A 23,355-nucleotide genomic window follows, 5' to 3' on the forward strand; every position below is an offset into this window, starting at 1 on the left:
TCCGGCTGTGTCTCTGCTGTGGCTGAAGGACGGTGAGCGTCTGCAGTGGACAGCGCGTGTGAAGACTCAGAGCCCCGGGGTTCTTCTCATCAACCAGCTGCGACCGGAAGACGCCGGGTATTACCAATGCCTCGCCTCCAACGTCCTGGGCACTGCCTGTGCCACTGCCAAACTGTCCGTCATTGTGAGGACGGGGCTTCCCAGTCGTCCGCTTCACTTCCAGGCCACGGCTCAGTCCAGCACCTCCGTCCTGCTCACGTGGGATCCTCCAGAGCACAACCGCGAGCTGGTCATCGGCTTCTCCATCCACTACCAGCGTGCCACAGGTAGGACACAAAAAGAGAGAAATCTCATACACACAATAAACTCAGGATACTGATATAAAGGCCTCTGTTTTTCAGCAGGGTTCGATAACATGGAGTATCAGTTTGCGGTGAACAACGACACAACGGAGTTCCACGTGAAGGAGCTGCAGCCTCACACGGCCTACACCTTTTTCATCGTGGCTTACTCGCCCATGGGGCCCAGCCCTCAGTCTGAGTCCATCACCGTGGAGACTGTGGAGGACGGTGAGTGGCAGAGGAAGCAAATGTTCTCTCACACACTCAAGCTCGAACATCTCCCTGCTTAATCAGTCACACTAGTCAGACTAGACATTTCTATATTCACAGATACATGAATCTGTATAATCTTATAATGCCTTATAATGCATGGGTTGTGTGATGTGTGTGGCAGTAGAAGATGTGTTCTCAGTGGAGTTGGATGGTAATGAGACTCAGGTGACTCTGAGAGATCCGAAGCCCAATCACACAAACCAGATGCAGACGGCTGCAGGAACACGTGCGGGTTTGGGTGAGCCTTCAGAGTGGACCTTTCCTCAAACGCCCAACCTTACTCAGGGTGATCACACAAACACACACACACACACTAAAAATCATTCTTGTAAGCATTTTTGTTTCTCAAAAATGTTATAAAACTGTATTAATTTTCTCATATAAACAAAGAAAGTAATAAATAAATATAAATATAATATATTAAAAAATACATAATAATATATAATTTTTTTTATTAATTTTCTTTTCATTAAATATTGTCCTTCATCAGCATGAAGCCTTAAAAAACACATAAAGTGCACTTTTATTTTATTTTAATAATAATTAATAATAATTTATATTAATATTATTCTATAATAATATTAATAATAATAATATTTTTTCTATATTTAATAGTATATTAATAATTATTAATATTTTTTTCTAATTAAATTATTGAGTTAAAGTAAAACTACACAGTGTTATAGAGTGTATGTTTAATCTCAAAATATCGCTTGAGCTCAATATTTAATGTGTTGTTAATTCTATTATTTTTATGAAGGGGCAATACTTTTGGAGCTCCTAAACTAAAGGGTTTTTTTAGTTTAGTTTTGAATTTTCCTGTACATTTACAGTAGAAGAAGATTATGTGTTTGGATGGAAAGCAGAAAAGATTATCAAAAGATCCTGAAATATTTTGAAATAATAAAATTCAAAAGAAATAAAAATGATCTGGATCTTTAATGTTCTCTTTCTCTCTCTCTCTCTCTCTGTCTTTCAGTGCTCTTTCCTCCAGCTGAGCTCAGAGTGACGGCTAAGATGCATTCCCTCCATGTCACATGGCAGCCGCCACCCAATCACACGCAGATCACCGGCTACAAGCTGGCTTATCGGGAAGCGGATGGCGAGGAAGCGGCCAATCAGGAGAGTCCTGCGGCTGGCGCTCTGCACATCAGGCTACGCAAGCGAGTAAAGCATTACGAAATCACGGGCCTCGGTGAGACTGAATTTCCTCTGCTTTCATATGACAGGCCATTTGTCTTTGGAGAACCTGTTACATTCTGTGTGTGTGTGTGTTTGTGTGTGTGTGTGTGTTTCAGCTCCTGATCGCCTATATGAAGTGAAACTGTGGGCATGTAATAAGCAGGCTGAAGGCTTTCCTGCCATATGGAAGGGTCGGACTGAGAAATTCACTGATCGAGGTGTGAGTGTGTGTGTGTGTGAGAGTGTGTGTGTGTGTGAGTGTGTGTGTGTGTGTGTATTGTGTGCATGTAATTTATTAAAAATGAATTTTAATTAGCTATATAATTATTTATATACACACACAGGTGCAGTGTTGTTCTATGTGAGTGTGTTAAATAAGCTACAGAAATTGAAAAGTAAATTGCTTTCTTAAAGAATAGAAGAAAAAACCCCACCATCTTAGAGTCATTAATAAGATCATTACACAGCTCTGGCTTCTTTACATTTTTTACTTTACGTTATTTTACTTTAGGTAAGGTTACTATACGTAATGTAACGTTATGTTGGTTATGTTATATTACTATACTTTACGTTTTGTTCCTTTACATTATGTTACTATACTTTACGTTTATTTACTTTGTTATGTCACTATACTTTACGTTACGTTACTATATTTGTTACGTTACTTTACTTTATGTTACGTTACTATACTTTACGTTATGTTACTATATTTGTTACGTTACTTTACTTTATGTTACGTTACTATACTTTACGTTATGTTACTATATTTGTTACGTTACTTTACTTTATGTTACGTTACTATACTTTACGTTAAGTTTTATTTTATGTTACATTATGTTAGGTTATGTTGCTTTATGTTGTTACATTATGTACTTTAATTTGTTACTTTATGTTGCTTTACGTTATGTTACTATACTTAACGTTATGTTACTTTACATTATGTTACTTTACGTTATATTGCTTTACGTTATGTTTCTATACTTTATGTTATATTACTTTACTTTGTTACTTTATGGTATGTTACTTTAGGTTATGTTACTATACGTTATATTGCTATACTTAACGTTATGTTACTTTACATTATGTTGCTTTACATAGTTTCTATACTTTGTTATGTTACTTTACGTTATGTTACTATACTTTACGTTATGTTACTTTACGTTATGTTACTATACGTTATATTACTTTACTTTATGTTACTTTACTTTATGTTACTTTACGTTATGTTACTATATGTTATGTTATTATATTTTACATTATATTACTTTACGTTACTGTATGTAACTATACTTAACGTTATGTTACTTCAGGTTATGTTACTATACTTTACGTTATATTACTTTACTTTATGTTACTTTACTTTATGTTACTTTACGTTATGCTACTATACTTTACATTATATTACTTTACTTTATGTTACTGTATGTAACTATACTTAACGTTATGTTACTTCAGGTTATGTTACTATACTTTGCGTTATATTACTTTACTTTATGTTACTTTACTTTATGTTGCTTTGCATTATGTTGTTACTTTACGTTATGTTGCTTTGCATTGTGTTACGTTACTATACGTTATGCTACTATGCTTAGCATTATATTACTTTACTTTGTTACTTTACGTTATGTTACTTTACTTTACATTATGTTACTTTACGTTATGTTGCTTTACTTTACATTGTTACTTTACGTTATGTTGCTTTACTTTACATTATGTTACTTTACGTTATGTTACTTTATATTACTTTCCACTGTACTACTTTCCGTTATGTTACGTTGTGTTAAATTAGACTGTTACATTACGTTATAAGTTATGTTGTGCTGTTATGTTACACCATGCCACATTTTGTTATATTACATTACGTTAGCTCCTTCAGCACATGTAGCCTGAATCACAAACATCTTCTGATTGTCTATAAATACGTACTACATAGAGCACAACATTTTAAACACTACATTAATAGCATGGATTTATTCAGAGCTTGTTTCCTGCAGCAAACATCAACCTAGCAAGTCACTTCCAGCTGATACTGATAGTGGCATTGTGCTACACTCTAAACATATAGCCTGAGTCTGTTTAGTTATTATTACAGCTAATGTACTATATATTAAAGACATGTAGTTATTGTGTTAGTGTGGTGTTTTACAGTTCAACCCCTGGACCACCCACCCCCACTGCCCCCCAGCATCATTAAAGCCAAGGCTAACAGCTCCACCTCCATCTGGCTGCAGTGGGAGAAACCGGCGTTCAGTAACGTACGCATCATTAACTACACCATACGCTGCAGTCCTGCTGGCAACCGCAACGCCTCCCTCGTCTCCTACTACACCAGGTGTGATATAGTGTATACTGTACGTTTCACAGACACACACACACACACTACAGCTAAACGTCACCATAACTTAAGTTATTAGAAAGAAATCTGACTTCTACATAACATGTACATTATTTTATTTAAGTCAGTTTCCCAAAACATATATCTTCAACCAAACTTCCCAGTTGAAGTCCCGCCCACTTTCTGAGATTGACAGGCCCTATATAATACCAAAATAAACAAACAATTCTGCATCAGTAACAAATCATTATGATATTTTGCTATTATGAGGAAAAAAGCTTCTTTTAATAAGATATTGTTATTACGTTTTTTTTTAAAGCACTTTGTTAAAACAAAATGTTTTCTTCTAACAAGACTCTTCTCTCATGATAACGAGATGTCTTTCTGTAAATAACGAGATGTTTTTTCTCAATTACAAAATGCTTTCTAATAGCAAGAGGCATGTCTTAATAATGAGGCGCTTTTCTCTGGTTAATGAGACGCTTTTCTCTTAATAACGAGGTGCTTTTCTGTAAATAACGAGATGTTTTCTTTTAATAATGAGAAGCTCTGCTGTAAATAACGAGATGTTTACTCCTAATAAACAAGATGTTTACAAGGTTCTTCGGTATGACTTTTTATGTGAACATCAGTGAGTTTTCCAGGCTGGAGACTGAACGCTGACTGATTTCTGTTTTCCAGCACGTCTCAGGAGATGCTGTTAGGGGCACTGAAACCCTTCACCCACTACGAACTGGCCATCCAGTCCAACGGCATCGGAACGGGTGGACCCTTCAGCAGCACGGTGGAAGAGTCCACACTCGCTGACCGTAAGTACTAAACACTTAAACACCAAACCACTAAACACCAAAACACTAAACAAACACCTAAACACATAAATACTACACACCTAAACACTTAAACACCAAAACACTTAAACACTTAAATTTCTTTAACACCTAAACAAACACCTAAACACTAAACACTTAACATCTAAAGAATAAACACCTGAATACTAAACACCTAAAAACCACCCAAACACTAAACACCTAAACACCATCTAAACACCCAAACACCTAAACAAACACCTAAACACTAAACACATAAATTCTACACACCTAAACACTAAACACCACAACACTTAAATTTCTTAACACTTAGCATCTAAAGAATAAACACCTAAACACCAAACACCTAAACACTTAAATGCTAAACACCGAAACAAACATCTAAAAACTAAACAGCTAAACAACACACCCACGGGGAGAGAACGGCATTTCATGAGACTCTGTCAGTCACACCAGCAGAGTGTGTGTGTGTGTGCGCGCGTGTGTGCGTGTGCTAATTGCTCTTGATAGCTGTGCTGAGTTCAACTCTTAAACAGACTCCCAGGCATAATTATAATGATGTGTCAAGTGTAAAGTGTGGATTAAAATCAGAGGGATGTATTGAAATGAAAAACTGTTCACAACAGAATATAAACACACATCAGTGGAGATCGGAGTTTATTTCTGTTAGCATTATTGGATTAAAACAGAATTCTGGGTTTGTGTAGCTGGAGGTTTCACACTGCTCCTACTTTCCCCCGGGGTTAACACTGAATCCTGGCTCTTCATAATCTGACCTTTCACTCTCTACATTCCTAAACCCCGCCTTCACCTTCTGCTTATTTGCATATTCATGTATCAACAGCTCTGATTGGATAAATCCAGCGTGTGGACGCTTTAAATAAAGGCTCGTCTCACGCTTTCACATTTATCAGTGAGGAGAAAAGTTCAGGTCTGTGTTTCTGCACTCGAGCAGGTTCTGTTATCTTTCACAGCTTCATCATCTCTTTTTGCTCTTTTTTAAGTTTGTCGTCTAGACGTCCAGCCGTTCGTTCATTCATTCGTCAATATCAGACTTCCGCTAATTTTTCAGTGTGATGTATTTCCTCTTCGCTTCCTCGCGCACTTCCGTGATGTTCAGTGTTTTTCCTCCTGACTCTGTCTAGCTAGCCGTATTTATTCGGTGTTGTTCAGCTACCTCCTGGTTTTCACCTGATATAAGGCTGAAGCGCTGTTCTGATTGGGTGGCTGTTGCTAAGCAACAAGCCGTAACGCTCAGTGTGAAAAGCTGTTTTAGGTTACTAAGACATAAGGTAGATAAATCTTAAGGCAATTTGCGACGCAGCATAACTTTCACTGCTTTAAACAGACATCGTAGTTTCATACATCATTTGCATTGGCTCCGCCCCCCACTGTGTTCATTAAAACAAACATTTAAAACATTTTGCAATTTGCATAAATCACGGCTTCTGTTAATTGGGCATGTTCTCCATCTGCTGGCACTCTTTGCTTTATCTATGCCTGTGTGTGTGTGTTTATCACAGGACCCTCATCTCCACCTACAGACCTACAGCTGAGCGCCATAGACTCCTTCACGGTGTTGGTGAGCTGGCGCCCCCCTCTGGAGCCTAACGGCATTATCGTAAGCTACCGAATGCTCTACAGCGGCAACCTCAGTCAGCCGGATGACCTGTGGACCAACCTGAGCCATGACGGTGAGGACACCATTACAGAACTAATCCAGGGTTGCCAGGTCTGCACTACCAAAAGCAAACAATTGCTTAAACAATTATTTAATAAATATTCAAATTCCTGCCTTCTAAACACAAACACTGTACAGGTTATACGCTAGTGATGAGTATTGTTGTTTGATGCGTTGTTCTGAATATAAATAATGACATAAAGTGCATTTTAATGAAGATACAAACATGCAAAACACACAATTTTCCCCCTAATTTTTATTTCTTTTTTACCAAGAACTCAATATAATACATCAATCTCAAAATGTAAATATAAATATCTATAATGTTTCTACTAACATGCATCCCAATGGGTGAAAACTGCACACCTGGCAACCTGTAATGTGTTTTTCAATGGTATTTTTTTATATATATGCAGGATCTGTCACCAGCACAGAGGTTCTGGGTCTGATGAGTGGGACACGGTACTACTTTAAGATGGGGGCGTGTACGGAGGTTGGTATGGGGCCATTCTCTCCGGTCAAGGATGTACACACCCCCCCGAAGAAATACGGTCAGTTTCAGTTCAATAAAAGCTGCTGAATTAAGCCACTAGTTTTGAATACAGAACAGTGACTGCACACACACACACACACACTATAGCATGTAAGCATGAACGTTGAAATACAGTATATACTGATGGAAAGTTCAGGAGAAAATGTGAACTAGAGACATGTAAAACTATTTAAAAGCTCATTCTTGTTCTCTCTCTCTCTCTCTCTCTCTCTCTCTCTCTCTCTCTGTCCTACAGAACTGGACATTCATGCCTTCACTGGGATCATCGTCGGCGTGTGTCTCGGCCTTCTCTGCATCCTCGTCTGCATGTGTGTTAGCTTTCGCAATGGAAAAAGCCGGTACTTATTCACTCGTTTATTTCTGTATATCTCCATTCCTTCTGACAGGATGGATGATGGATGATGACGGATTTGCATGGAGCTTGTCATGGTGATGAAGAGTGCTGCTTGAACACTGTGTTTGTTTATGAGCGTGGTCAGGAGAAGCGGTTGCGCTGCTCGGGAGGGAGGTGTGGTCTTTGGGAAGTAAAGTGGTGTCCAGAGTCTAGAGATCTCTGTGAAGTGATAGAAAGCAAACTGTCCTGGACTGCTGGACAGTTCTCTGCTAGAACACCAGAGGACGTTCTGGCAGTGTTTCTTTTACGTCATGTTCTCATGTGCTTCTGTTTACGTTTTTGTGTTTGCACGTGTTTGCCCCACCTACTCCTTCCTCCCTTTCCCCGCCTCTTCACACCTGTTCCTTATGTCTAAATAATTACCTTCCCTATATATACCTGCTGTCTCGTGCTTGTGTTTTGCTGAGTCCTGGTCGTTTGTTACCTGGTTTCGTCGCCTGCATTCTGATGGTTATATTTTGTTAATAAATTGCCCGTTTCTCATTTAATCCCTGCATTTGGCTCTGGATTCTGTACCATGGAGGCAGCCACTCCTGACACAAACACTTTTCCAGCTCGTTAGAGTGTTATATTCTCTTTAATCAGAGATGTTTGGTCAGGAAACTTTGTTGATGTCTTTAAACCGAGTCAAGGCATTACAGCAGGTGAGAATTTGAGATCATTTCAAATAGAAAACATTATATTGTGCAAAACCCTGAAATGTACTTTCCATGTGAATATGTATGAGGCGGCACATTTGCATAAGCATGAATCTGACCTTTTAAATCGAATCCATTCTGCATAATTTTTCATAGACACCCTTGAGAACGGCTCGACAGCGAGGCTCTTGGTTGGGGGTTGATTGCAATAATTCCTCCTCTCAGAATGGAAGATTTTTAAAACTCTCCTTTTCTTGTTGCCCCCTCTGATTTAAAGTCGGCTGTAAACATGGCGTCTCTCTGTCATTCTACCCCGCAGTGACGCCCCTGGAGTGTTGGAACCCGGTCTGTTGAACCCACAGTACCGCAGGAGCACTCATCCTGCACCCGCTGTCATACCTAACTGCACAGACTGCCACGAACTGGAGAGTCTAATGCCCCCTGGAGGCCAGGACCCGGTTCTGCCCGTGACTGAACCTAATGAGCAGCATAGCCTCATGGGTAATTCAGGGGGAGGTTATGATGCACCAACAGATCTGAAGGTGAGATCCTTATTGAAATATTCACAGAAGTATAAGAATGTAAATGTTCGCTCCTTTGTTCATCTGATATCAGACTTCCGCTAATGTTTCAGTGTGACATATTTCCTTCTCGCTACCTCGCGTACTTCCGTGATGTTCAGTGTTTTTCCGCCTGACTCTATCTACCGAGCCGTTTTTGTTCAGCTCCCTCCCGGTTTTCACCTGATACGAGGCTGAAGTGCTCTGCAGGTTCTGATTGGGTGTCTGTTGCTAAGCAACCAGCCCTAATATTCTAACACCACATTGTTTCTCACTGTTTGTGTTAAGGGGTTAAGTGCAGTGTGTAGCTCTATAATGTGAGATACTCGCTCATTTTAAAGGGTGCTTTCACACATGAGGTGTTCCGTATGTTAGAACCCGGAGGCGATCTTGCTCAGCATCCCAGTGATTCACTTCTGAATCAGCTCAACAGGAAGTGAATCCAGCAGTGAAAATAAACACTCCAGGCCATGCGCAAAATGGTTTAAACCAGTCTCTACTATCATTACCTAATGACTTGTTTAGTTCTGTGTCCTCTGTGTTATTTGTGTTCATGTCCTCTGTGTTTGTCTTTGTTGTCTGTCTTCTTCGTCTGTGTTCTGTGTTCTTTGCATTCTTTGTGTTCTCCATTTTCTGTGTTCTTCGTGTTATGTCCTGTTTGTGTTTTCCATGTTCTGTGTTCATGTTCTTCTTGTCTGTGTTCTGTGTTCTCCATATTTTGTTCTTTGTGTTCTGTGTTCTCCATTTTCTGTGTTCGTGTTCTTCATATCCTCTGTGTTCTTTGTTTCTGTATGTTCTGTGTTCATGTCTGTGTTCTTTATGTCCTCAGTGTTCTTTGTGTTCTCCATGGTTTTCTTGTTGTGTTCTGTGTTCTGGTTTTTTGTATTCTTTGTTTTCTGTGTTCTCCATGTTCTCTGAGCTTGAGTGATTTCGATCATATCTGTGAGCACTTTGTTCGAAATCCTTGTACCTTTTTTTCCGTTTCTGTTCAATAAATAAACCATGAAGATAAAATAAAACAGAAATAAATAAGACAATATTTTTAATATTATAATTATTTGACTCCAATAGCAACAAAACCGAAACAAAAAATCGACTTTGCTCTGATTTTCACTAAAGGACTGAAACATTAACGTGTCCAGATTCCGACACCTTTTCATTCAAAGAGATTCATAATAACGTTCTCAAATTATATAATGCTGCTTCAGTTCTCTCATTATTTTTGACTGATTTTGCTGTTTTTTGTGTCACCTAGCCAAGCTGGAACGGTTCTGTGAGCCGGGAGTGGGCGAGTCGGATCAGCACCTACAGAGAGACCGGAGCGGAGAACTCGGTGTGTCTCGTTAACGGAGCTCAGGATGCTAACGAGGGAAAGGTGAAAGTGTGTGTGTGAAATTTTACACATGTCTACTGGGGGTGTGAAAATATATGGACGGTGCACAGTATGGGGTGTGTGTGTGTGTGTGTGTGTAGGAAGGAGGTGATGGAGCATGCTTCCTGTCAGCAGGAGAGAAAGTAATTAACATTAAATGACCGGTGACAATTTGATATAAATAAGCGGTGTGTAAAAGCTAGATGAGGTTTGAATGAAGTTTTGAAGCTTGTATTCTAGCAATTACACACACACACACACACGCGCACACATTGTCTCTCCCTCTCTGATGTAGCAGGACCAGGATGCACCCAGCAGGACAGCGAGAAATCAAATTAAACCTTGATTTAGCTTTTCATTACACCTCACACTGCTCCTGATTTATTCTCCAGTTGACATTTCCGTCTTCATCCCGCTTTCCGATCCCGTCATTAGACTGCGTGTATGCGCAACAGGAACATGAGGAATTAATCTGGGATGAGGTAATCTTTTCTCAGAATGAGACTCGAATGCATTAAATTCTCATATTGTGACTATTAGCGTGATGGATAAGCGTCTCGGACTCGTCTTGTTCTCGACAGCCGCGCGGATTTGTTTTTTTATAATTACACCTGGAGAAACTTTACTAATAAACAGTGTAATAAATGACAGACACTGGATGGGGGATCACCATCTGGTCCAGCATCCCTCAGGGTACAAGGAAGGTAGGAGGGAGTCAGTGGTTGTGTCTTAAATTGTCGGAAATTCTTCTACTAGTCTTAAAAACATTAAAAAAAAAACCCACATTTGGGTGCATAATCAGATTAATCAAAATAGGCATCATTAGGAAAGGGGTTGGGCAACACTGATGAGAGGGAAAAAGAGAGGAAACCAACCAAACCACTGTAGTGCCAAGGTGTACCCACAAAGACCAACAATGCCAAGAGGAAAGGAGGCATCTGAGGACTTCAGGAAGAAGGTGCTGATAGCCCATCAGTCTGGGAAAGGCTATAAAATTGATCTCCAAAAGATTCCAGCCCCATCCATCCACTGTAAGACAAATCAACTACAAATAGAGGGCATTCAACATGACCACAACTCTGCCTAGAAGTGGACACTTATCAAGAAGCACCAGAAAAGTAACACCTAAGGTAAAGGCCAACCCACACATCACCTCTATAGAGTTGGAGACCTCTCTGGCAGCCATGTGGGGTGAAGGTTCATGCATCTACATGACATTTATGGGAGGATTTCTAGAAGGAAGCACCTGCTCTCAAAAAAGAACAAAGTTGTGTGTTTCAACTTTTCCAGAGAGCACTTAGACAAACCAGAGTCAATTCTCTGGACAGATGAGTGCAAAATAGATTTATTTGGTCGTATTCAAAACCGCCAGGTTTGGAGAAAAGCCAACATTGAATTCCAAGAAAAGTACCTCCCCCCCAACAGTGAAGCATGGAGGTGGAAATGTGAAAGTCTGTGGCTGCCTGGATGACTCCATCTTATCCAGGGAATCTTGAATTCTTAGGTCTATCAACAAATTCTTGAAGAGAATCTCCTGCCATCAGTCAGGGAGCTAAAGCTGGACCAAAAATACGTGATGCAACAATACAATGATCTAAGACATTCAAGCAAAACCACTAAGAAATGGCTTAAAAGATTTGTACTCTGGATTGGCCTTGTCAAAGTCCAAACCTCCGTCCAATCAAAAGACCTGAAGAGGACGGTACATGTGAGACTGGTCAGTGGTTACAGAAGACTGTTGAAGTGATGGCTGTAAAAGGAGGTGTCGCATTTTCATTTTTTGAGACATAAATGACTTGTTGAATAAATTATATTATATTTTATATATATATCTTTTTGTTTGTTTTTGTCCATCACATTCTCCATTTCACAGACAGCAGGAGGCAAGAGACTGTAGGCTTTCAGGGGTGTCTGTTTTAACCCTTTTTCCCAGTATGCTGGGTGTCCAGTTCTACTGGTGGAATGGAAATGGTTTTATGAGATGTTTTTAATCAGTATAAAGAAATGAATGATGTTCTGTCTGAGTCTGATATAAAATGAGTTTGTTTGAATTCAGTGTGTTTTTCCTCTTTGTTGGAGAACCTTACACAGAATTTTACTGGTTGAAGATCAAATTTGAGGCTTTGTAGCTGAACAAGCACTTGGAGCATCTCAGAGAGCAGAAATGGGTTTGAGATCAACATTTACTTTGAAGATACAAACATTTGTTTGGGAAAAAGAACATGACAAAGACACTCAATCATCAACATGGACACAACAACAACAGGAGGAAACTCCATTTTTGGCCTCTGGGTTAAAGAGTTGAAACACCTACTCAGCTGTCAATCATTCCAGATTCATCGGCTGATTGGAAGGTTTGGATAATCATCAGTAGTCTGTAGAGCAAGAGCTAGCAGGAATGATGCTTATACATACACTATATTGCCAAAAGTTTTGGGACACCCCTCCAAATCATTGAATTCAGGGGTTGGGCTCGGCCCCTTAGTTCCAGTGAAAGGAACTCTTAATGCTTCAGCTTCATACCAAGACATTTTGGACAATTTCATGCTCCCAACTTTGTGGGAACAGTTTGGGGATGACCCCTTCCTGTTCCAACATGACTGCACACCAGTGCACAAAGCAAGGTCCATAAAGACATGGATGAGTGAGTTTGGTGTGGAGGAACTTGACTGTCCTGCACAGAGTCCTGACCTCAACCCCATAGAACACCTTTGGGATGAATTAAAGCGGAGACTGTGAGACAGACCAAAACTGGGACGTCTGCCTTTACATGCACATGAATGTAATATGGAGTTGTCCCTAATCTTTACAGCTTTAACTCTTCTGGGAAGGCTTTCCACAAGATTTAGGAGTGTGTTTATGGGAATTTTTGACCATTCCTCTAGAAACACATTTGTGAGGTCAAGCACTGATGTTGGACGAGAAGGCCTGGCTTTGAAGGGGTGTCCCAAAAAATTTTGCAGTATAGTGTATCAAGATGGTGATGGTGATCAGTGTGTGTCTTTGTGTTTCAGAACAATCGTGAGGATCATCCGCAATCTCTCGGCTCGAACCAGGTGGAGGCTGACGTGATCGTACACTCTGAGCTGTCTGATACTGCGGAGGAGGCTGAGGAGCTTCAGAGTGACGCCGATCTCTCTCCTGTTTCACACGTCCCTTGCAGAGATGACGCTTCACCTTCTTCATTATCCTCAATCAAACCTGACACTGAAATCCATCCCTCATCTCCGTGCAACCTCAACCACTTACTGGCCAATCACAATGGGCCGCTGGAGAACGGGCTGGCCCAGCTGACTCTGGGAGGTGCTACAGAAGACGGGGTATCCCCCGAGCACCTCCAACCTGCTTTAGAGAACGGAGATCACAGACTCCACCCTTCAAAGCAGGCTCTGTCTCAGATAGGACTGTCGGCTTCCCCTCCAGCCTTCCCTAAGTCCGGCCTCGTCCACTCTACCTCAGGTGCGCACAGCTACCTGTGCTCCTAAGCATTAAACCAAGAGGAGGAAATGAACCGTGATGCCAATATTCCAACATATTGTTTTATAAAGTGTGTACATACAGAATATTTTTTTAGCTCTAGAAACCATGGGTATGCGTTTTTTTGTCCCTTTTTTTTTTTTAAATAGTGTGCATGTATTGTATGTATTCAGTTAGTATACATGGATACATGCACATGTGATATAAATAGTATATATAAATATTGTACATTCGGACTTTTCTTACTCTGGAGACGGAATCAGATGCGAGTGTGTGTGAAGATCAGAGCAGAACACGGGTCTAGTCCACACTAACCTGGAGACACTTTATTGAGATCCCTTTGTTTACTCGTTTTTTGACCACGGACAATGTGAAAAATGATTTTTCCTACCTTTTAAAGAAACACTGACATGTAATTGTCACGTCAGCTCCACAGTTCCAGACCACAGAACTTCTAATGATGCTTTTTTCCCCTCTATATTTTAACGGAGGAAACGGTGATGTGCTAAGAAACAAAATAGCCAACATCATTTAAAGCCCAGAGTAATATTTTCCGTTTTTTTTTTGTTTTTCGTTGCCAAAAAACGTAAAATTTCAATTTTCTCTTTTGAAATTGAACGTTGTGTTAGTGTGGACTCGACCGTAGTCAGATGATCTGAGTTGACTGATTAGAGATTAGCATCTGCATCTGCAAAGCAGCCGTAGATTTACAGCAAGAGATTCCACAATTCTGCCACGCACGACAGACCTCTCAGGGTTAAAACACACAAACACACATACATACATACATACACAAACACACAAACACACACGTTCCTGGAAGCTACACCTTCACTGACTTTCCGTTAAGCTTGATGTCTTATATCAGTTTCTTTTCTTCCTCCCTCTCTCTCTCTCTCTCTCTCTCTCACACACAAACACACACACAACCGCAATTTCTGTTTGCACCTCGGGTGAAAATAGGGAACTGCATTAGCACCCGGTTGGTGTTAGCAATATACATGTTTACCCTGTTGTTAGCTAGCATGTGTGACGAAACCAGTCTAAAATCCTTAATCTATTTGATTAAACACCCGGTTTTTAGCGCTAGCACGACAATTATTATTAGCAGTACTACTTCACAATATAATGGCTTAATCCTGGTTAGCTTTCTGCCGAACATTCCTACTGCTTTCAATCGTAAATATAATAGTTATAGCCAAATATTTGCTAGCGTCCTAGCTAGATTTAATTACACAATATAATACTTAGCTTGCTAGTGAATTTTACTGCTAGTTTTAATTGGCACAACACTAGTTTAATTAATGTTAGCTATCTTGTTAGCTACTTTGGTTCACAATACAGTAGTCACACTCATCCTAGCTAGCAAACGGTGCTGCTGGTTTTCAATTCCAGGCTAATATTAGTCAGCTTGCTAGCGAATCTCTACTACACAAGAAGTTTACTTCATGATAGCTAGCTTATGTAAGCTAAGAAGCTCATTATGGTGTAACTAACACAGAGATTTTATGCTAAGTGCTACATTCAAGCAAAAAAGAAGTGAAAATGAAGGATTTGGTTATGTTTTTGCGATTCGTTTTTCTGTTTCTGTGGTGGCAGTTAGCGGCTAATCCTAATTTCACCCGGATGCAAACGGACGGTCGGATAAATGACATTCCTCGGCAGGAGTTTCTCAGGAGTTTTATGTAAATAATGATGAGGAACTGCTGAGAAAAGATGGACATGTCTACTGTACATGTAGTCTGTTTATTTTGAAGTAATTTGATCAGTTTAGCGGGAGAACCTAAAGCATGTTTGAGGGTGCTTCATACATCTACTCCTCCCAGCCACTACCTCATTTCTTTAAAATGGATCCTATATTTTTCTTTTGTGATTTCATTTTCAGGAATAATTTATAATTCAAGGCCAATTTTGTGTCTGTGGGTTTATAAAGATTGTGATTGGTAACTTTTAGCACTTGCAGAAGCCTCTGGCTCTTTTCGTCTTCTGTCCATCACGTCACGGCTCGCGATGACGGTTAGCGTTACACCTGACGCACTCGTGAATGAATGAACGCCGCTTGCAGTATAACGGCGCGGATTTTCCCGCTTTATCCATAAGAGGTTATCTTGCGCAGAGGACTTTCTGATCGACGGGAAACACGTCCATGCCTCGCCTCGCCTCGCCGCGCCGCACACATCTTCTCTCAGGGAGCTCTGAACACACACCTGCTGTGCAGAATCCGAAAAGAAAGATAAAAGAAGAAAAGCAAACACGTCTGTTCCACTCTGTTCCTGCAGCCATAATTCCTTTTATTTTCTTTGTTCTTTATCTTGTTCTTCCTCACCGGTGATGTGTCCCCCCCCTATAACTTTCTCTCTCTATCAATTTCTCTCCCTCTTGATCACTTTCAATTTCTCTCTCTGTTAATCTCTCTCCATCTCTCCCCTCTCTCTCTGTCTCTCTCCCTCTCTATCACTTTCTCTTACGGTCTTTCTCCCTCTCTCTCTCTCTCTCTCTCTCTCTCTCCATCTCTCTCTTATTCTCTCCCTATCTCTCCATATATGTCCCTCTAACCCTATTTCTCTCTCTCTCTCACCCTCTCACCCCCCCCTCTCTGTCTCTCTCTCTCTCTCTCTCCCGCTCCCCGTCTCTCCCTGCCCCCTCTCATTCTTTCTCTTTTTCTCCCTCTTTCTCTCTATCTCTCCCTATCTCTCTCTCTCTCTCGCCCCCTCTCCCCCCTCTCTCCCTCTCTCTCCCGCTCCCCTCTCCCTCCCTCTCCCTCCCTCTCTCTTCCTCTCAGCCCCCCCTCCCTCTCTCTCTCATTCTTTCTCTTTTTCTCCGAATCTCTCCGAAACCATTTTTCCTGTATATGCATTGAAGCGGTTATTTAAAGCCTATTGTATTTTTTTCTCTCCTTTTCTTAAAGCCTTTTATTTCTGACATGTTCATTATTTTATTAGGAAGGATTTTTACTGAAATGCTGATGCTCCTCTCCTACGTCAGACTGAGGAATCTGACTTTCTGTCTTCATTCGATGACCAGTTCTGCTGTTTCCTTTTCTTTTTTTTATACTACATATTATACTTAGATTAATATTAGAAATCTTACAACTACAATGAAGTCATGGTGTATATAAATATCTATCTATATATCTATATATCGGCTAAAAGCTCAATATTACATCAGGGTGTCATTTGATTGTCCACCAACCACAGGGTCCAGAGCCAGGTATTAATATTCTAGCTCTTAGCTGAGTGCAAAAGTTAGTGCACCCCTAGATTTGGGGTTAGGGAGATTTTGTGTTCTTTAAATGATGTTTGTCCTCTGAAAATAATTTTAAATGAAAGTTTACTTCCAAATTAATTTATTTATATATTTACTATAATTTCCAGTTTATTATTCGTAGTTATCCGTTACGCTTTATCATGACAGCGACTATATTAAATCTACACAGGAAGTTGTACAAAGCTGCGTCCCAAAAATCCACACTACGCAGTTACACTATGCACTACTTACTATAGCGTCTATTTTTCCATTTCGGACATTTCAATGGATTTATTTATTTCTAGCATTTATTCCTAGTCTAGTGTAGGAATGTTAGCCTCCTTGGTGGTCCAGTGGCAGGAGACCGTGCTCTTGTTGCTGCAGCCCTGGTTAAATACCCGGGCAGGGCATTAACCTAGCCTCTGAAGAGTTAACTGTCAGTGCCAGTCCCAAGCCCATGGTTAAATGGGAGGGTTGTATTAGGAAGGGTATCCGGTGTTGAACCTGCGCCAAATCAGAACACGCAGACCCGATGATCTGCTGTGGCAACCGTGAACAGGGATCAGCTGAAACAACAACTTATCTGATTTTTCCTTTATGCAACTGAGGGTTAAGGGCCTTGCTCAGGGGCTGTAGTAGTGGCAGTTTGGTGGACCCGGGATTTGAACTCACAACCTTCTAATTGGCGGTCCAACACCTTAACCACATCCCCTCAACAACTTCTTGAGCAATGTCCTTCCTCTTCTTCTTCTTGTTCAATGTGAACACACTTTATACCGCACACTGGATTGAAACAGTGTGTTTGGGACGCAGCTAAAGTCTTCTTTATCCCACACTTGGTGCTCTTTAATTCTGATGACAAGGTTCAGTTTTTCTAGAACAGCAGCTCAGACAGTTGCAAAGCTTCAAATAACAGATTTATATTAATTCTCTCATTCGAATACGTTACCGTTTCCATAGCAACAGCTCATTCGCAGAGATGGACTCACGACGTAATCTCGGACTAAGAAATAAAATTTTAAATGTGTTGATATTTAACAAAGAAGCAAGAACACAATAACAGATCCAAAAACACAAGGACGATTCAGACAAAGCGGAAAAGGTAGGTATAGTTTTTGCGATTGGAATTCTTCCCTCTGATTGGACGAGACATGGGTCACTCAGGATGTACAGGAAGTCCAGCAGTAGCTGCAGCAGTAGAAAGTGGATTGGTGTGTGTATGAACACAGCTCTGCTCTTATAGCGCTCCTTACATCCTTTAATCTGGAATAGTTTGGTCTTCAGAACATTCCTGCGTTCTTCAGGTGTGTTTTTAGAGATCGCAAACTAATCTTTACTCCATGATACACCATCAGTATATCCAACATCACACCATATGAACCTCCTTCATCAGAGTAGAGCTGAATGAATTTTATTTTTGTTATTTTATTTAATTTAATTTAAAATAATGGTTTAAAGTGAAGGCAGAACTCCCCACATGTACAAGAAACACAGTTTCCTACTTCCTGTAGATCCTGAGTGACTGATGTCTCGACCAGTCAGAGGGAAGAATTCCATTCGCAAACTATACCTACCTTTTCCTCTTTGTCTGAATTCTCCTTGTTTTTTCGGATTTGTTATTGTGTTTTGTACTTCTCAGCCACCGTAGATGGAAGATTGATGTTGGTTTTATTTAAACATTAATGGAAGGAGTCTCCAGTGTTAGCCGTTTGTAACGGGAACAGGAACTGCTGTAACTTGTTTTTATTTTTTTTTCTGTCTTGTTAGCATATTAACAGAGAATAAAGGGAAACTGGTGGCTGTTTATTTACAGCTGCTGTAACGTAAGTGAGAACAGGAACTTGTGTCGCTTCCAAAACATTAACTATAACTATAAATAAATAAAAGTACAACACAACATTGTTTAATAAATTAAAAATTGTAATCATTGACAAATTGTTTCTAAGAGGAATAAAACATTTTCGGACAAGCTGTTAATGGAAAAGAATAGAACTTCCCTCCTCGTGTTTTATTTCTTTTTTAATATTTATTTTAAAACTTATTTTAAAGGAATGCTGAACGTGATGCTTTGTTAATGTTAATTAATGTGTTAAAATTTATTTAAAATTAATTAAGTTTCTCCATTTAAGGGAAACCTGATGTAAGAAAAATAAATAAATAAAAGTAAATGAATAAAATAAAAATAAATAATAAAAGTCCGGAAAGTATTAGTATAATTAAATTAATTAATTAATTAATTAAAATGTATAAAAAAATAATAAGTCCATATTTGTATTATATTAAGAAACACAATGGTGATATACAGTGCAATATTTAAATTCACTTTTATATTGTGAAACATTTTATTTAATGATAAATTAGCAATATTTAAAATCAGACCCAAATTAATGTCCCCTCAATGTCGAAGTGAGGGTGCACAAACTTTTGCACTCAGCTGTATATTTCCACGGAAGTGTTAACTCGACAAAAGAAGTCAGCAAATCTTGTGTTTCTGTGAAGTGTCGTTCTGTAGCTATGGTGTGAAGCGTGAACCACAAGGTGACATCCAACACGTGATGTGAATTCTCTACACGCCAAAAACATGTCACTGTAAATGTCCAGCCATGATCTCCCACTGTAAGTCCACTGTAGGTCCAGCCATCATCTCATAGACCTTCTCAGAAGGATTAGTTTGGTGCTACATCTTAGAACCGGTGCTCAGTTCGGTGTTTTAAACTATTCCTGTTTGTATTTTTTCCATCTCTCAGGTTTGTCTTCTAAGAAACGAAGTCGTTAAAAAAAAACAAAAAACTAAAAAATCGCCCTTGGATCATTTGAACATGTTGATTATTTTTTTTATTTCCAGTAAACTGTGTGTGATGATGATAATATATGTATTCCTCACGGATTAAGCTAAAAGCCTTTTAATGAAATGTTTAATTAAAATTCAGCCAATAATAGCTTTCATATCTGTGTCTTACAGTCGACTGTGTGCTTCATTCTGACACTTTAATCCTTTTCTTTTACATTTAAAGATAAAAATGTAATGTGTTTTTTTTTCTAATTTTATACTTCTACAGTACAGTACACCTTAGACCTAAGGTGTCATTTTTTTAATCCTATTTTCTTGAATGTGATATACACTGATCAGCCATAACATTATGACCACCAGCCTAATATTGTGTTGGTCCCCCTTTTGCTGCCAAAACAGGACACCTTCTTCCATTGCTCCATGGTCCAGTTCTGATTCTCACATGCCCAATGTTGGCGCTTTTGGCTGTGCATAGGGGTCAGCATGGGCACCCTGACTGGTCTGCGGCTATGCAGCCCCATACGGAACAAACTGTGATACACTGTGTATCCTGACACCTTTCTATCAGAACCAGCATTAACATCTTCAGCAATTTGAGCAACAGTAGCTCGTTTGTCTGTTGTCGTCCGTCTCTCCCCATGTGCATCAATGAGCCTTGACCACCCATGTCACCGGTTCACCACCGTTCCTTCCTTGGATCACATTTGATAGATACTGACCACTGCAGACCGGGAACACCCCACAAGAGCTGCAGTTTTGGAGATGCTCTGATCCAGTGGTCTAGCCATCACAATCTGGCCCTTCGTCAAACTCACTCAAATCCTTACACTTGTCCATTTTTCCTGCTTCTAACATCAACTTTGAGGACGAAATGTTCACTTGCTGCCTAATATATCCCACCCACTAACAGGTGCCATGATGAGGAGATCATCAGTCTTCTCCAGACCCTTTCACGTCTATCACGTGCTCAGGGTGAACCTGCTCTTATCTGTGAAAAGCACAGGGCACCAGTGGCGGACCTGCTAATTCTGGTGTTCAGTGGCAAATGCCAATCGAGCTCCACGGTGCCAGGCAGTGAGCACAGGGCCCAGTCTGTTTATGATTGTTTGATTTGGTTTGTAAGGCTCTGGCAGTCATCCTCTCAGCACAAAGGAGCAGATACCGGTCCTGGTAAAGGACCTTTTACGGCCTGGTCCAGCTCTCCTAGAGTAACTGCCTGTCTCCAGGAATCTCTGAGACTGTGCTGGGAGACACAGCAATCCTTCGGGCAGTGGCATGTATTGTTGTGCCATCCTGGAGGAGTTGGACTGCCTGTGCAACCTCTGTAGGGTCCAGGTATGGCCTCATGTTATCAGTTGTGACACTGACCCTAGCCAAATGCAATGCTAGTGACAAATAGTCAAAAAAGATGAGTAGGGAAAAAATATCAGTGACCATCTATCTGTCTGTCCATCTGTCTGTCTGTCTATCTATCTATCTATCTATCTATCTATCTATCTATCTATCTATCTATCTATCTATCTATCTATCTATCTATCTATCTATCTATCTATCTATCTATCTATCTATCTATCTATCTGTCTGTCTACTAAAACTAAAACTATTCCTGTTTTTTGGGGGTTGTCTCATTGTTGCCCATCTAGTGCACCTGTGGTTAATTTCATCAACACCAAAGCAGCTGAAAATAATGAACAACCCCCTCTGCACCTTAATTGACCAGATCAATATCCCAGGAGTTTGACTGACCTGATGTTATACTTTATATATACTATACATATATATACACATACGCACACTACATTTCAATGCCAATAGACAATCCTTTTTTTTACATAAAGAATACATGTCTATGAAATCCTTTCATTTCATAAAGAACATATGATGTGGTCATTTTATGCTTCTGAATTTCTTTTTGTACTATACTCCTCCACCTCCTCTAATGAAATCAGAGGGCCATTAAGTGTGTTGGAGCCATTAGTCTGTAGAGAGAATTACATGTTAATCAGACAGTAATTAGACCCACAAAGTGTTATTACATCACAGCAGCACAATTCACCTATCCATCTTTAAAAAAGAAAAGCTTGAATATCAGCTATTCAGATGCTGTGTGACACACCGCCTTTCATTTATCTCTGAATGAACACTGGGATGAAAAGATTTTCCTCTTAATACTGGGATAAAAGGAGCTTTTTTGATTACTGACGTGGATTTTATGAAAGAATACGGTGCATTCGTCTGATTCTTGACACGTTAAAGGATTAAAATCTTTATTAACAATTTCAAATAGACAAGAAAATCCTCTTTACATGCTTCTTTCATTCTGTATCAGTAAAATATATTTACACATTTACCTTTTTTATATAGCATATATTCTCTGTACATTTTTTATTCTCTGTACATTCTGTACATCTTTGTTTTTTTTAATGTTTGTTTGTGCTAAACATGCAGAAATGCTAACGTTGCTTATTTTAATGTCAATATTTTCTATTTTACTGTAGCTGTATCTGAAGTCCACCTCCGAGTAAAAGTCTTAGCATCCTGTAATCACCAAAGTGACACCTTTTTTTTGTATTTGACTCTCATTTAGACGCTAATACAGAGGCGCTGTTTCTATAGCAACAGCGACTACTTCCACTAGAGGTCGCTCTTTCCCCATTGATTTCCCCCATTGAGTTGCACGTGAAACAGGACAGTGTTGTTTTTTATGGAGGGGGATAAATAAAAGACGCTTTTATTGAGCATTACTGACTGAAATAAAGAGATAAGAAGATTGAAATGATTTAAATGTGGATCCAGAAACCTTTAATGTTTTTTTGGTTGCTTTCATTGGTGGAAAAAAAATGTTACGTAGAACCAAGAACGATCTCGAACAAAGCTGGAAGAAGAACCATTAACTATACAAGGAACCTTTTAAGGAACCCTGGAAGAACTTCATTTCTTAGCTAAGGTGCTTGCTTGTGGTTTCTATGTAGGAAAAAAAACCTTTTAGAATTGTGTCTATTATTATTATTATTATTATTATTATTGTTATTATTATTATTATTATTATTATTATCGTAACATCCGTAAAGCGCAATGAATTGTTTGAGGGGAAGGTGGCAGTCTTGTCGCTGATTCTTGCACTTGGCTGTGCCTTTTGTTTCTGAGAGAGAGAGAGAGAGAGAGAGAGAGAGAGAGAGAGAGAGAGAGAGAGAGAGAGAGAGACTGATTACACGGCCAGTCACGGTGAGTGCTGTGTGCGCGTGAGGAGGCAGCGGAGCGCGGTGCTTTAACGGAGAGCTGTACGGATAAAACAGAGAGACGGACGGAGGGATAGAGAGATAACGGGAGGAAGGAAAAGGAAAGATTCCCGGTGGATGTGTAAAATGGCGCGAGGGCGCGCGACTCCCGGGGACCAGCGCTCGTCGTAGGTCGCAGGAGATTTCCGAGATTTTCATCTCTTCTCTCCTCTCTTCTCATCCCCCCCTTTTCTCTCTCTCCTCCTCCTCTTCTATCCGGTGTGGCTTTGTTTTTATCCGCGCGCACACGTTTGGGAAAGTGATGAACATGGCGACGGGAAGGCGCCTCCTGGCTGCTGCGCGTCTGCTCGGCATCTGGCTCGCCGCTTTTGTCGGTAAGTGTTCCCTCACATCATTCTCACAGCTTTGCTGCAGCGCACTGAACCGAGCCGGTACAGAACCGAGCG

General features: G+C 40.0%; 2 protein-coding genes across 7 annotated transcripts in view; both read left to right on the forward strand.

Moving 5' to 3' along the window:
- Positions 1-18,999, forward strand: part of igdcc4 (immunoglobulin superfamily, DCC subclass, member 4) — a 61,265-nt gene extending 42,266 nt beyond the window's left edge. For 2 of the 6 annotated variants that reach the window (XM_058381490.1, XM_058381491.1), the window contains exons 7-19: positions 1-326; positions 402-569; positions 736-900; positions 1,594-1,809; positions 1,913-2,014; positions 3,945-4,128; positions 4,813-4,940; positions 6,482-6,652; positions 7,056-7,190; positions 7,428-7,530; positions 8,544-8,766; positions 10,040-10,159; positions 13,171-18,999. The exon at positions 1-326 is cut by the window's left edge and continues 85 nt beyond it. In XM_058381490.1, coding sequence (XP_058237473.1) covers positions 1-326; positions 402-569; positions 736-900; positions 1,594-1,809; positions 1,913-2,014; positions 3,945-4,128; positions 4,813-4,940; positions 6,482-6,652; positions 7,056-7,190; positions 7,428-7,530; positions 8,544-8,766; positions 10,040-10,159; positions 13,171-13,641 — 2,512 coding nt within the window. In that variant the 3' untranslated portion in view covers positions 13,642-18,999. Of the gene's footprint in view, positions 327-401; positions 570-735; positions 901-1,593; positions 1,810-1,912; positions 2,015-3,944; positions 4,129-4,812; positions 4,941-6,481; positions 6,653-7,055; positions 7,191-7,427; positions 7,531-8,543; positions 8,767-10,039; positions 12,511-13,170 lie in introns of all 6 variants that reach the window. The other 4 variants (XM_058381492.1, XM_058381494.1, XR_009203768.1 and 1 more) reach the window with 3 other exon arrangements.
- A 973-nt stretch (positions 19,000-19,972) lies between these two features.
- Positions 19,973-23,355, forward strand: part of igdcc3 (immunoglobulin superfamily, DCC subclass, member 3) — a 73,024-nt gene continuing 69,641 nt past the window's right edge. The window contains exon 1 of the mRNA XM_058381495.1: positions 19,973-23,283. Coding sequence (XP_058237478.1) covers positions 23,211-23,283 — 73 coding nt within the window. The 5' untranslated portion in view covers positions 19,973-23,210. The remainder of the gene's footprint in view (positions 23,284-23,355) is intronic.

This window comes from Hemibagrus wyckioides, linkage group LG27 (genome assembly GCF_019097595.1).
Source record: "Hemibagrus wyckioides isolate EC202008001 linkage group LG27, SWU_Hwy_1.0, whole genome shotgun sequence".
NCBI lineage: Eukaryota > Metazoa > Chordata > Actinopteri > Siluriformes > Bagridae > Hemibagrus > Hemibagrus wyckioides.